The sequence below is a fragment of the Erpetoichthys calabaricus genome, chromosome 14, assembly GCF_900747795.2.
Source record: "Erpetoichthys calabaricus chromosome 14, fErpCal1.3, whole genome shotgun sequence".
NCBI lineage: Eukaryota > Metazoa > Chordata > Cladistia > Polypteriformes > Polypteridae > Erpetoichthys > Erpetoichthys calabaricus.
In genome coordinates this window covers 97,261,773-97,277,626 of record NC_041407.2, presented here as the reverse complement: position 1 = coordinate 97,277,626, position 15,854 = coordinate 97,261,773, and the positions used below count along the sequence as shown (strand labels likewise).

Genomic DNA, 15,854 nt, shown 5'->3' with positions numbered 1-15,854 from the left:
TATGTGATGGTTTCCCCATACTGTCAGGTATGAACAATAAAACTGAAGTCATGTCAAAGGATCCTCCAGTAAAATCCCGTGGACCATCCCAACCATCATCCCCTTTTAACTGGACTCCTGCGTTTATTAAATAAACAACCTTCTAGCTTTCTTGCATCAGTTCTGAAATTACAAAATGGATTTGCTAAGTTTTTAGGAGAATGTAGCAAGCATTTCTATGGGTGACATTAATTGTTGTTCTTTTTCTTGATTTTTAAGATTGTGCTGTTTTTGACACTTTGGTCATTTAAGCCTTTTTACATGGACTTGTTCGGCTGACGCCTTTATCCAAGATGACTTACAACATTTGAGATACAACTGGTTACATTTACTTTGATTTCCCAATTGGAGCACAGGCAAGTGAAGTGACTTGCTCAGGGTCACACTCTGATGTCCAACGCCTTAATCTCTACGTCACGCCACTCACTAGTGAATTTTATACTGCGGTAAGTGCTTCCCGTTCGTATTCTGTGTCATTTGCACCCGTGTCTACACTACTTGTCACTAATGTTCAGGACTTGGATACAATGAATAGAGTAAACGCCACGGGAAAAGGTAGATTAGAAAGAATATGATACAATAAAGTTAATATTTAGAGATATGAAAAAAAATGCAAACTTCTGAATAAGGTTTACATGTAAAGATACTCGCACATATTTCTGAATGCAAAATAAGAGAAGAAAAGATTAATTAAACAATTCGATCATTTAGAAGTTAAACTGAACCCTTCATTTGGGGAACTGGTGGGAATGAAAAACTGCAGCTACAGTGGTAGCTCAGGGCTGAACCTGGGAACCCCTGCTTTGTTTGATGTGGCGCCTCTCCATAGTGCACTTTACAGCTCCAGATGTTCACATATTGGGTCGCAGACCAACCTTGAGGCGCACAGGAAGTCAGAGATGGGAAACGAACCAAATACACCTGTGACCTGCAGGCCAGAACCTCATCCACTGGGCCACAATGCCTGTTAGATAAAGAAGATCCCAGTGCAGATGTCTCAGTGTAAACAGGGATCGACAGGTTACGGGGTGGGGGACTGTGGTAGTGTGCGTGTGTAAAAGTGAGTCACTCCAGAGGTGCTCAGACTGCCTCATAACATATTTGAGATAAGGGCGAGCAAATGAATAAGCAGGTGCAGCTACCAGTCAGCCCACCCCGATCTCAGCAACATCCTTCCTCTTACTAGCTGCTTCTTCAACCTCTCGGCTTAACCTTTGTAATTATTTACATAGAGGCGGGGCTTAATGTTCGACCAGAGAGAGAGAGAGAGAGAGAGCGAGCGAGCGAGAGCACACCTGTGCCATCCACCTGAACCTGAGAGTGTGTGTGTAGCAGCGGACATACAGAAAGACGGCGCTCTCCTGCCTACCAGTCCGGGATGATTTCATGTCCACACTGACAACTACTTGGTCACCCCAGTCCTGCCAAGGAGGATCCGCTATCCCCCTCTTGTCTGTCAGTGCACAGGTAAGTGTCTGTTTTGGTAAAGGCTGCTGGCTGACAGGAAACCTTTCGGGAAATGTATCATCTTTAATAATAAGTGATCGGTCCATCCATTTTTTGAGCTCACTTAATCAAATTCTGGGGTCTTGTGGCGGGGCCAGAGCCTGTGTTAATATGACTGAGCACAAGTATACCTTGAATGGGAAGCAGTCCTAATTGAGAAGATTCAGCAAATAAAGGGACTGAGGGGAAAAATAATACTAAGTGTTCATTCTCTCCAATCCCCAAAGGCGGCTACTGCTGCAGGAAAAGGGGATCACTTGGAGATTTTAGTGATTGTCCGACTGGTGGTTTATCTGCCGATTGATTGATGTGCTGCGTGACTGATGGATTGGTTTCTGTTTGCTTCTTTGCTTTCTTCTCGCCCTGAGGAGCTCACAAGAGCGGCCGGCTCATGCATATTGTATCAGTGAGCCCTGATCTTGTTACTTTGGAGCGGACTTCATTTAATTAGCCAACTGGTGTTCATTTCCACTATTTTATTACGATTGGTGGAAGTGCACGACAGGAGCACACGGAGGGGAGTGCAAGGTGGGCAGCCGCACACTCTTAATTTAAATAAATGTATTCTCAATCCAACTTAATTCAATTAGGGCCATAGTAAGCTGGAGCCTACCCCAGCAGCACCAGGTGCAAAGTGTCAAATGCAGGTGGGCTGGGAACACATCCTCGCTCCCACCCGCACGTCTTTGAAGATGTAGACATGGGGGGAACATTTACATTTATTTGCTTAGCAGATGTTTTAATCCAAAGCGACTTACAAAAGAGGTCTGTGGGACTGTTTTGGGGGATAAATGTTACAGGACAAGATCACAAAATTGACCACCTCAAGTGAAGAGCTCAGAACAAAATCTAAGTGATTTACACCTTTGTGAGTTTCAAGAACCTAACAGCCCAGTTAGACAGAAATTCACAGAACAGGAGAGTCTGCAAATGCTTCTTAAACTTACTGAGGGAGTCGGGGCAGCTCAAGAACAAGCAGAGTCCACACAGAGAACAAGCCACCGCACTGGTAACACAGGCACATTGTTGGTTTGAAGCCCATCTGACACCAAGCTCTTTGTGGCCCAGCTAAGAAGTCCACCTACTTCTAATGGGCATTTCAGTGTGGAAATCCCAAAGGCAGACCTGCCCACTGAGACATGGGCACACTTGTTCCAGACCTGTGATACACGAGTCCTCTTCTTCAGCTGGTTTCCTCCACTGCAATCTGAGCTAAAAGAGCACTTGTGATAGCAAGCTAGAGGGCATAAAACAGGTCTAAATGCCCTCCCAAAGAGATACCCACACCCTGACAGGTAATGTGACACCTTAAAACGAGCCTGGCACGAACAGCATGAAAAAGGGAAGGAAATCTCAACACCTAACCCACATGCAAATGACACCTACAGTATGAAGAAGAGCAGTCCCTCCACTTCTGTAAGCTGCTAATGTGGCGTCATAATTGGTGTGAAATAATATTCTCAAACCTGCTTAACTGCAATGTTGGGCTGTAGTGGGAGCCACAGCTTATGCTGGCCATAACGTTTGGCTTATTGCCTTAATATGAAAGGCACTTTATAACATTAAAAAATGACCAATAGCCTTTCACAGAAATAATGACTGACTCACCATGTGTGGCGCATACCGAGGCTGCTGCTTTGAAATCTCAGCTCACGAGGATTTACATCCCATGCAAAGCAGAGAAGGCGAGTGATTTGGGCGGTCACGGCCATAACGTGAGGAGCGGTAAGCTAGACCCTGAGCCGCTGCCAGCTGTGAAAACACCAATCGGTTAAAGTCTGACGACAGTGCGCTCCCTCTTTGGGGTCCTCAACCTGCAGTCAGTCAAGTCGTCACAGAGGCATGTGGTGCCTTTAAGTGCCCAACAGACTTCCGTGATGGTAAGCGGGATTCAAAACTCGGGCAACATTCAGCGTGTGCAGTGCCCAGAACCCAGGGTGCCAATCAGCCATCATGGACTGAAAAAATAATCAACTGTTAGTCGGATGTAACTGGAAACACAGAACTCTGAACTTCTTTTTCTCTTTTTAATTTGCCTCGAATCTAAAAAAAAAAACCTTACTGGAAATACACAAGGCCCGAAGACTAGTGCCAGCGAGTAGCAAGAGGGCATTTCACACAGATTTACAAATCCATTACAGTTCTTTGGTTTACAGCCTGTCAGTCTCCAGCAGACCAAACAAATTACAAGAATGTCACTTTACAAAGAAATGAAAGAAAACCAAAAACGTTTTTATTATGTAGTTAGGATATAGAGTGTTGGATAATGGATGGATAGCACCTTTTGGGACAAACATCCTCGACAAAATCCTCCTACCCATCGCGCTTCACTTTATATGACGCCTTACACGCTGTGTGTGCTTAAAACACTTTCATCCATATTTGCTTTACTCTACAGTTTACTCTTTTTAGGGTGCTACTGCCATTACTAGTTTAGGGCACACTTGTTAATAAATCCTTTCGTGTTGGGGCACTATGATGGGTAAAGCGATAACCTCACAGATCTACTGTCCTGGATTCAAATATCTTTTCCGTTTGTAGTTTGCATGTTCTACCCATGTGGAGAACACAAACACACACACAAACCCAGACACAAACACACACACCGAGACACAAACACACACACAGAAACACACACACAAACCCACACATACAAACACACACACAAACACAGACACACAAACCCAGACACACAAACCCAGACACAAACACACACACCGAGACACAAACCCAGACACAAACACACACCGAGACACAAACACACACACAAACCCAGACACAAACACACACACACAAACACACACTCAAACACACACACACAGACACACCCACACATACAAACACAGACACACCCAAACACACACAAACCCACACACCCAGACACACACACACAAACCCAGACACAAACACACACACCGAGACACAAACACACACCCAAACACACACACAAACCCAGACACAAACACACACACACAAACACACACCCAAACACACACACACAAACACAGACACACCCACACATACAAACACAGACACACCCAAACACACACAAACATACAAACCCAGACACAAACACACACATAAACACACACACACACACAGCAGGCCAATTTAGCATCACTAGTCTACTTAACCTGCATGTCTTTGGACTGTGGGAGGAAATCGACTTAATTTTTGGATTGCAATATCAAACGCCATAGTGATGTAACATCATATTTTATCACAACACCAAAGCTCTTAGTCCATTTAGCACCTTCTTTCCATCTTAATGCACTTAAACATTTTGTTTTGCACGTCTGACCTCATTCCTAATACACTTTGTTCATGTGAACACCTCTTCACTTCTGTGGTAGCGCTCTTCCTGCTGAGCACCATTCCATCCATTTCCTAAACACTTTCAATCCAATCACTTAACACTATCAGTCATTCTTTTACACTTGATAAGTGTCGGCACAGCAGCGGCTGTTGAGGATGCAGGTTCAAATCCCAGCCTGGCCATCGTCTTTTGGAGCTGCTGCCTTCTATTCACACTTGGTTCGGTTAGGTTCGGTTAACTGGTCGTTCTAATTAGGCTCGGTGTGAGTGACTGAGAGGGACTTGTGTCCCCGTCTGGACTTTCTCCTGCTTCGTTCCTGTGAATGTTTTAATTGAAAAGGAGGTTGTAGCAATGAAAACAGATCGATGGATTGATGGTCCAATGTGGAAACAACATCAAGGCACTTCAGGGCATGTTTTTGATAGAATGCAATTTGTGCCACACAGGTGCACTAAAATGAATCAATCATTAATTTATATTGCATTTATTAATACTGAACACATTATCAGTGCACCTTTATGGTGTGACCACAACCATAAAACACCTAGATTATCCTTTATCTTATATAGCAAGTGACGCTGTGACAATCGCCTTTATACACTACAGTTCATTCTTATCGGGTGTCCTTTGTGGTAAAAGCAGTGCCATTGATCAAAATGTTTCCCCCTTCATTTTTACTGAACCTTTCACACTGGGACTTTAGTTTGTATAATCCAGGGGTGGGCAGTGTCGGTCCTGGAGGGCCACAGTGGCTGCAAGGTTTTTGTTCCAACCCAGATTCTTAATGAGAAGTCAGTTATTGCTGCCGAAGCCCTTATTGCTCAGGTGACATTTCGATGTTTCATTTTAGTGGTTTCGCTTGTTAAGGTTCCCCACCCTTGATTGCTTGTTTCAGTCTTAAAGAGCTGCATTCAGTGTTTCAGTGGCTCTTTATTAGCAATACGATGCAAAAGACAAAAGAGCCAGCAGCTCTCCATCTAACTTGTTTCCATTTACACCCATGTGTGTTCATCATGCACGGTTTGATTTAATAAAACACTTGATAGAAAAATGTGACAGACTGAAAATGATCCGTTTTGGGCTTCAAATCATTTGGATGATATCCTTAGAAAGGAAGACTAACAAGCCATAAAATTAAATAAGTTCTGAGATTGGCAAGGATTGGTTTCAAATTACACAGCGAAGTTGGAAAGAAAACCTGCAGCCCTCCAGGACTGACATTTCCCAACTCTGGTATAATGCATTTGCGTTAAGCAGCCCCCCAGCACTGTCAGGATGCACTTTGCTCTCTTTTTCCTTTACATAGTGCTTTTCACAGTAAGCACTAACCCAAGGTGTGTTTTCTTCTAGAGCTGCAAGAAGTGCAAAATATGGGGGCCTCCCTTTGGAAGTCTGAAAATCAAAAATACATGGGGTCCCAGAACACAAACTTTCAAAACATATTATCTTTCTAGTCATTGTCCAACCAGCTATATCCTGAAACAGGGTCATGGAGGTCCGCTGCTAAGGTCTGTGTGTCCAGTCCCTCAGAGCAATCTGATTGGTTAGTTTTGATGAAAAGAGGAAGTGCGAGTGTGAGGCCAATGACGTGGAGTAAGAGTGTAGGAGGAACGCAGAGAGTCGCCTTCAAAGACAGGAGATATACAAGTGGACTGGAGGTCAGCAAGGCGCCTCGAAACGACAAAATATGAGAGGCAGGCTTTACAGGAACAGATGGAGTGCCAGCCAAGAGAGGAAAGGACCGGAAGGTACAAGTAGGGCAAGAGATATCAAGAATTTTAAAATGTATTCTATTATCTGTCTTTGACAGGGAATGTGGCTAAGGATGTTATAAATCACCCAGGGTCCATTATTGGATTTGTGAGAAAGTATTACAGCAGCCAGTAGACATCTCTTCACAGAGTGGGTGGACTTATATACTTGAGTGACAGTGGGGTGACAGCATGGTGCGTAAGGCTAGATGCTTGAGTGGCAGCCATCCATCTAATAGGGGTGGAAGGGGAGTTCATACAATACAATACAATTCATTTTTGTATAGCCCAAAATCAAGAAAAAACAAGAAGTGCTGCAATGGGCTTTAACAGGCCCTGCCTCTTGACAGCCCCCCAGCCTTGACGCTCTAAGAAGGCAAGGAAAAACTCCCCTAGTAGGGGGTAAAAAATGGAAGAAACCTCAGGATAGGCAGTTCAAAGAGAGACCCCTTTCCAGGTAGGTTGGGCGTGCAGTGGGTGTCAAAAAGAAGGGGGTCAATAGAATACAACACACAGAACAGAACATGAGTAATCCTCAATACAGTATAAAAATAAAAATATTACAAGTACAGAGCAGAATTCAACAGTAGATGATACCACATGATACGATTTGGATTTGTTCAGAGTCCTGGAGACCTCAGCCATCAAGCTACCTCTCCCAACTGGCCATTCCACAGCTGAGTCAGTGCTGGGCCAGCCAATCCAATGAAAGGACCCCTCTACCCAACAATTCCTGCGATCCTCGCATCAGAGATGACTTTACCTTAGGCAGGCAAAACAACTTGGCAGGTGGGCCGTGGCACCAAGTGCCACATTTGAGTATCGAGAGGTGAGAGTTATTAACAAATTAAAACTATCATGTTACTTATGTATTAGTGCTAATAGATAGATAGATAGATACTTTATTAATCCCAATGGGAAATTGCAGTCTGTACAGTTAATCAGCAGCTCTAGTCAGGGTGTGCTAAACTGAAGTAGTGAGTCTTCAGTCGGGATTTGAAAGATGAGACTGAAGGGGCATCTCTTATAGTAGCAGGCAGACCATTCCACAGTTTAGGGGCCCTGTAACTAAAAGCTCGACCTCCCACTGTCATTTCATTAACCCTTGGAATCCTAAGCAGACCGGCATCTTGAGATCTTAATGTGCACTCTGGTTTATAAGTCATGATAAGTTCAGACAAGTAAGCCGGACATCGGCCATTTAATGCTTTATATGTTAAAAGGAGGATTTTGAAAAATGCCCTAAACTTAACCGGAAGCCAGTGTAAGGATTTAAGAACTGGAGTTATGTGTTTGTATTTTCTTGTTCTTGTAATAATTCTTGCAGCAGCATTTTGGATTAACTGGAGGCTGTATAAAGAACATCCTTTGATAAGCCTCAAGAGGATTCAAGGAAGAGAACAGAGAGTTTCAGGAAAAAACACAATTCATAGGAGCCGCGTGCCGCCAGTAGTGCCTGCCTTGATCTCAGTGATGCGGACGAGGGTGACAGAGATTGCTGATCCTATGATAGCCACAGTGTATACAACTCAGGAGAACACTGGTTAACTCTTAAAATGAGATGCTTCTGCCTTCCCCTACTCTTAACCCCCTGGAATTTAAGTTAATTAAGGGCTGGTCTGTGTCAGGGTGGTGAATTAGTTCACAACACGTAAAATGACCTTAATCAGTTTGCATGATGAAATTTAGCTTTACGCACATGGTGTCCAAGTGTGTATCTTTCGTGATGCTGGCCAGAAGTGCAGGGTGGAGTGTGTGACGATGCCGGTCCCCTCCAGACTCCCACTTCACATATGGGAGTCTGTAGAACCCAAAACCGTGGATAGTTATGACCGAGATGAGTTGACAAAAGAGGACAAATCTCAGATGAAGTCAAGGGATGGTGGAAAGTGCTCAGGTGCTTTTATTAAAAACAAAAAAAAGTACATAAATAAATCCATAAAACCAGGTGAAAAGTGGGGATAAAAACCATAATAAATTAAAATCAGAGGTTAAAATGCAGTCTCTAAATCCTCCCTATCTTAGCACACCTCCATCTTGGTAGCCAGCAGAGACTCGGCAGCCACGAACTCCTTTCTAGTGACCCCCGTCTTGGCTGCCTACAAATTGCGCAGCCAGATCGTCTGAGGTCGGCTCTCCTCCCGTCTTCCTTCGCGCTCACTCAATCGCTCCTCGAATGCCTACGGAGGTCATCTGTCGTACTCGCCTCACTCCACCCAAATATTCAGTGGGCTAGCCACTAGAGTGCAACAGCCTACGATTCTTTGAGGGCCCAGCTCATACTGCCTTCTCCTTCCAGGTGGGCAGATCGTCCTCCCAAGACTGCCTTTCCTGTCCTTTAACCTTTCTCTTTCTTTCTTTCTTTCTCTCTCTCTCTCTCTCTCTCTCTCCCGATCCCTCTGTGCCGGCCAGTACTTATACGGCTCCGTGGACGCAGCGCCTTAATCACACGCCGCAGGAAGCTGATGAAGCAATTCGGAACGATCACACCCGCACATGCAGGTGCGACTCGCCCCAATCACTGCTTCAGCTCCCTGTGGTCGTGCAATCGCGCCCACAGAGACTGGCATGGCTATCTGGATTTAAAACTGGCCATGTTTTTAAAGCCGCGGACCTGCCCTACCACAGAGTGGCTCTTGTTTGCATATTGCACATCCTTGTATGATACAATTCAAGTTCTTCAGATATGCAGATCCTACTTGACTGCATTCTCCAAAGCTAATTTATCATCAGCATAAGATTTCAGTGTTCAGCCAACAGTGGAGCACTAATGGGGCTACCTGATTACCGCAGGTATTTTGCACACTGCAGTTGAGCACATCGCTGGCCATTGAGGGCCAAATGGCCAACTCCACCCTTACTGTGGGCAGTCTCGCCCTTTGATGGCCCAGATTCCGCAGACTGAGACTTTTGTCATTTTGGATTCGGCGGGTGAGGGAGTCTGTGTCCTCAGTCCAAGGTCCTGGCAGAGGCCTATTAAGGATAGGTGCCATGCTGCAAATTATGCAACAGCTTCCTCATAGCTGCACACAGCGGTTGGTTAATGTTTCACTTGCAGGACGCCTTTGTTTGGCACAACTGTTTCTTAGAGACCATCGGGCTAATGATTGGACATTATAAATGTCCTCTCCATTTGAATAAGGAAATGAAGTCTCAGAGTTTCCAGCCAGGAAACCCCCCCATGCTGAGCAGAAAGGGATAAGGTGGCAGTCGTGAAATCTAAAGACATCACAAGCCAACCACCTGCTGCTCTGTTTGGCGTTTACCCAACAGTCAGGCAGATGGGGTCAGCAGTGCAATAAATTATCATTAAGTTTGAAGAGGAAGTACAAAAATGAAATATTATTTACTGATTACAAATGTAAAGAGAAACCTGAACTTCTCAAAATCATTTTATATGCCAGGCTTTCCCTTAAGCTTCTGTTTGTGATACATAGAGCACCACCTAGTGGCCTTGTAAAGTAAACCATTAGAAATGAGAAAACACACCAGAGCCACGTAACAAGAGACGTCAAGGGCGCAGCAGGCGAGCACAGGGGGACCCCAAGGATCGATGCTGGGCCCTGTCCCCTTCTCCTTATACACCTCTTCACTAGGCCCTAGCATCCAGTCCTCCAGTCCCAAGGTTCATCTCATCAGTCTAAACCTGTCATTTCCTCCAGATCACCACATTCTGTCAGCTAGAGTCTCTGCAAGTCTCACTGATATTGAAACCTGGATGAAACGGCACCATGCTTAGCTCAGCCTGGCAAAGACGGACCTTCTTGTTATCCCAGCTCGTCCCTCTATTCAGCACCCCATCTCTCTTCAGGTCGGCTCATTATCACTAACACCTGCTAAGCTGGCACACAACCTTGAGGTAGTAATTGATGACCAGCTCTCCTTCAAGGACCAGTCTTGCAGATTCACTTTGTACAACATCTGCAAAATACAACTCCTGGTTCAGGCTCTGGTCTTATCATGGCAGGGGCACCAGGATGTGTCACCAAACCAATAAGAATGATTTGAAATACAGCACCATGTCTTCACATCACTACACTGCCTCATTGCAACACCATCTATTAAGTTGAAATCCTTGATGCTTTCCTACACAGCAGTCAGGGGGTCAGCACAGATATATATGGAGACACTTGTGAGGTTCTCAGCTCCTACTCAACCACTCAGATCAGATCCAGACAGACATACAGACTGACTGACTGACTTTATTAATCCCAAGGGGAAATTCACAAATCTAGTGATCCACCACTGCATGGCATCAAATCTCAATCCAGACTCTCTTCATGTGTAACTTCTGGCTGGTGGAACAAACTGCCCACCTCCATTTGAAACTCTGACTCCCTCGATGTGTTTTAAGAAGTGCTTGGATTACTAAGTGACATCAGCTGTTAGGTTTTGTAAATCTGGGAATTGTAACTCGCTTATTTTGTTTTGAGTTCTTCACTTGTGATGATCAATTTTGTCCCCTTGTCCCACAACACTTGTTCCCAGACAGTCCTCCAGAATTGGTTATGTTGACTTCTTTTGTAAGTTGCTTTGGATAAAAACATCTGCTAAACTAATAAATGTAACAAATGGTGTTTAGCATAATAAATTAAACAAAAGGTTTCTGCATTGAACTGATTCCAGCACAGGCGCAATAAATCCAAGGACAGAAGTGCAAAGGGAAGGCAGCTGACACTTTCTGGCTTGTCTCCAGGACCAAACTTTATTAATCATAAGCTCCGGCTTCACTGGGTCACATGTTCTGGGCCTGCACCACATTAACATCATTCTGGACCCAAATCTTTAAATGCCTTTCAGACAGCCTTGGTGTCACAATCCCTCCTAACTCACTAACAGCTGTGTTTGGTGGGCTCACAGGGGGGCTTAAAGTGGAGAAGGACAAACAAACTGGAATGGCCTTCACTACACTATTGGCACGTTGACTTATCTCACTCAACTGGAAGAATCCTAACTCACCGATTCTAAGTCAGTGGGTAACTGATGTTATATAATACTAGGGGGTTTGCCCCCTGCTTGCTTCGCCTGCCAACTCCCGTGGCCTGCGCTACATGCCAGCCACTTTGCGTCTCTGCCACTCACATTGTGAAGAGGGGGGCTGAACGCACCCCAATAAGACGCGGTCACTCCTCTGAAACCCCCCTCTTAAGCGGTGATACAATGGGAAACAATTGTGTTTTTTTACCTCCTCTTTGCTCGATCAGCTGCTGGCTTGCTGTGTGATCTTCATCTCGCACGGCACTTCGAACGTTTAAAAGCCCGTACAGCAGCTGTCCTTCTCTTTGTCTTTTATTTCCGGTCCCGGGCCTGGTTAAATCTGTTGGCACAAAGTTGCGACTCATGGGATGTAACTTCTTGATACATACACATATGTATCATACATATACACAACAGAAATTATTCTGTTTATAATTTAAAAACAAGACGACTCTGAAAATCTAACAACATCACATTAAAGTTCGATAAATTCTGAAAAGAATGATACCAAACATATATATGTAGGTTTTAAAATAAGCCGATTTAAAGCGTGACAAAACACGTCACATAAAATCGTTGCACTTTAAGGCTTAGGATTTTATATACTGTATAGAGAGCAGGTTTGAAACTGGAAAAAATCAAATTCTCACTCAGAGGATCTGTGCAGAACGTTTTCAAAACCTGGCAGGATCTCATCAATAACATTTTAGAATAAACATTTAAATTGAGGAAGCAGGTTCTCTCCCCTCTTTTACTCCATTTATTATTTTATCTATTCACTTCTCTTTACTAGCATAAAGTTTTACTCTGCTGGCCTGGCTCTCTTTTTCTCAGGCCCTCTGCGATTGATTTGTTTAGAACCTTTTTTTTTTTGTAAAACCTGAGTTATGTGTATGGAATGTTATTTGATTTTAATAAAATCAATAAAATTAAAAAAGTAAATTAATCATAAAAAAAACCCCTGAATTTAGCCGTGTAGGAAAACAAAATGTATCCCGGCAGCACTTGGTGTAATAATAATAATAATAATAATAACATTTATTTGTATAGCACATTTTCATGTAAGGCAGCAAACACCTGAGGTGGAGGCCCTGCTCATGCAGAGCCATTAAACCCACCAGATACGCTGACCTGCACGCCACTGGGGAGGTGGATAGACAACCAGAGGACAGGGAGAAGAAAAAGAAAACACTTGGACAGGGTGAGGAGGGGCAAAGTAAAACTAGAAGGAGCAGGCATAGCGTCCAAAATGGGGACGCTGAGTCAGTGAGGCCGCAGCACCAACCATTGTGAAACCCCCAGAAATAATAAGAATTATGAAAATAGAAGTCAATCAATGGAAGGCTGGGCTTGTCCTGCACTTTGTCAAACATGAAAAGCACCGTAACTCACCTACAGCACCTTTGACTGCCTGCTAATAGCGATATTGGCATAAAACTGAAAAACAAGTGTAATTTAAAACAAAGCAAACGAGAAAACAGCAACATGAATCATATCAGATATGTGCAAAATAATTCAATACTGAGTCTGTAATGACTGATATACTAATACTATAGTAATATATGAGGTACGTTCAAAAAGTTCCTGCACTTTTTTTTAAACTCTATTTATTAAGAATTTCAATAACAAATGACATCACTTTTCTACATGGTCACCTTCGTTTGTGATGCAATCTTCCCAACGTCGTGCCAACTTTTTAATGACCAATTGCTACTCCTCCCGCCTTCACCATTTCCAATGAAAATATAAAAGTGCGGAAGCTAGTATATTATGCTATACTTGGACAATACTCCATTGCAATATAATATAATATAATATACCTGTGGTGGGCTGGCGCCCTGCCCAGGGTTTGTTTCCTACCTTGTGCCCTGTGTTGACTGGGATTGGCTCCAGCAGACCCCTGTGACCCTGTAGATAGGATATAGCGGGTTGGATGATAGATGGACAATATAATATAACTAGCCATGCTTACAGGAATGCGCTCGAGAGAATGTTGTGCCCCTTAGCAGTCGCTCACACACACAAATACAGAGGAAAGGCACTGAAGGTACACGAAGGGCAAGAGATTGGAAATATTTTTACATTTTTCTATTACCTTTGGGCCCTTAACCTGCAACTGCTCCGTCCTGGGCATGGCATTAATCTGCACCCAACGTACAGGGAAATCTCAGAGGTTTGTGATAGGACTGGCACTCCGGCCACTGTTGCAGTGTGTCACCCGTTGCACGGCTGCTGCTGCCTTTGATGGGTATGATGGCTACTTTATAATATTATGTTCTTAACCAATCAGATCCAGCTGCTTGTGTTTTTATTTGACGTTTTGTTCCGTGTTCAGCACACTCACTAGCCCTTTTGCCTCATAGCTACAGTGGTTGGAGTCCATTTCTTCATCCAGTTCCTTTCGGTGTCTGTTGGGTGTTTCTCCCACCATTCTGACGTTCTTCACAAGCTGAACATGTTACATTAATCAGGCCTGGTATGAAGGATTATGTCTCGCCTTGTTTATATCCTGTGTAATATGGTCTCCGACTCCCACTACGACGCTGTACTGGGAGACATGGGTTCAGCCGATGGATACACTGTCACCACCAATGGCAAGATTCCACCCCTTCAATATAGTGGAGGGAGTACCATCAGTAATTTGTTGGATCCGTGTGTGTCGTGGGTGGCCTGGTGGTCTTTTCCAGCCCGTCTTTCTGTCCTTCATGCAGCAGTGCAGCCTTATACTCACTCCATGGCTCAGAGTGGATCTTTTCAAATGAGCAACGTGTCCAAATAGTGCACGTTGGCGACTCTGACCTTGGCCGTGAATTGGACCATCTTCTGGACACAGTCGGTAGGAACTGAACAATGATCTGCAAACAGCAATACACCTGGCATCCTGGACAGCCCTCACCCTTCATGGTCATACAGCTGGCATATTGTGAAATTCTAATTATAAATCTTTAGTATGAAATGCAGACATGGGTCAAATCAGGCTTACCTTCAAGGAGAAAACTACAGTACAGGGTTGGGGAGTGGAGAATGATATGCAAAGCCCACTTTTCTAAATTCTTGACATTGTATAGTAAAAATGACTAATATTTGAATGATTTATTGTTTACACAGGGGACGTGCCCAACTTCATTGCCTTCTTGTCCAGGGCCAGCTGAAGAATGGCAGATCCCGCAAACAGCTGGTGGAAACTGACGTTCCTCCGCAAGAAGAAGTCAGAGGCCAAAGTTCTGTACGAGATCCCTGCTGAATATGGCAGCAACCTTGAGAACACAGAGGCCGGCACAGAGGACAGCCAGTTCAACGCCCGGCTGGAGAAGATTGTGGACAAGTCAGCTACCAAGGGCCGCCACGTCAAAGTGTCCCACTCGGGCCGCTTTAAAGAGAAGAAGAAAGTGCGAGCCTGCTTGGCTGAAAACCCCAACCTGTTCCCCGAGCACGTGGACTGTGAGAATCACAAAGAGGAGAAATAGGAGGATATGAGCGAGAGGCAAAAAAAAAAAAAAGAAAGAAAGACAGGACCACTCCAGGCCGAGAGGACCTCCATTAGATCAGACCTTCAAGGATTCAGGTCCTTATTGTGATCTTGTGGTCTTTCAGGATGGAAAGCCATAAAGCTTTTGAAAGACGAAGTCCACACCAAGACCTGGAGGACAAACTTGTACCAAAAATCAGGCCGACTTTGGCCGAGTCCTTACTGATTTTCAGTGCTTCTTAGGCATTTCTTAATAACTTGTCGACGTTTATTACTGCTATTACAAGGACAGCACTGGTCATCGTGATTGCGGTGGTAAACCCTTCTTATGGCGCTTTTTAGTTCTTTGTCTGCATTAAAAAAAAATTAATAAATTAAACTCACCAACGAGGACAGGAAAATGACCCAAGTCGCCGGCCTCATCAGAATCTGTGTGTGAAAATAGAAAAAACAAAATGACTGGGCTTGTTGTGCTGAGAGGACCGCTGGAATAAAGCAGACAGCGCTCAGAAGATGCAACTAAAACGACGTCCTTAAAACAGGATGAACCAAATAAAACCGCGAGAACAAAAGTTATTATTTAAAAAAAACAACACATCTGCCTCTGGCTCCTTTATTTATATAATTTATGCAAGAAGAATTCAGCCCACACCAGACGACTTCGGCTTTTAGGTTAAACAGTTTAATACCCTGCACCCACACACAGGGGGCGCAGCATGGGTATCAGTGCATTTTAGATTCAGGGGAAGGCAGCAGGGCCGCCTAGGAGTGTCTGTCAAGTGCTGCCGGTTCAAGT

The 15,854-nt window shown here is 44.2% G+C and overlaps 1 protein-coding gene across 1 annotated transcript; it reads left to right on the top strand.

The window, feature by feature from the left end:
• Positions 1 to 1,328: 1,328 nt before the first annotated feature.
• LOC114664885 (proline-rich protein 15-like protein A) lies at positions 1,329 to 15,651 on the top strand. Its single transcript, XM_028819181.2, has 2 exons — positions 1,329 to 1,506; positions 14,698 to 15,651. Exon 2 carries the CDS (start codon positions 14,745 to 14,747, stop codon positions 15,054 to 15,056), a length of 312 nt encoding a protein of 103 aa, XP_028675014.1. The 5' UTR covers positions 1,329 to 1,506; positions 14,698 to 14,744; the 3' UTR covers positions 15,057 to 15,651.
• Positions 15,652 to 15,854: the final 203 nt, after the last annotated feature.

Excerpts from the sequence above, each read along its gene's own strand:
- LOC114664885 (XM_028819181.2), top strand. The coding sequence starts at position 14,745 with ATGGCAGATCCCGCAAACAGCTGGTGGAAACTGACGTTCCTCCGCAAG.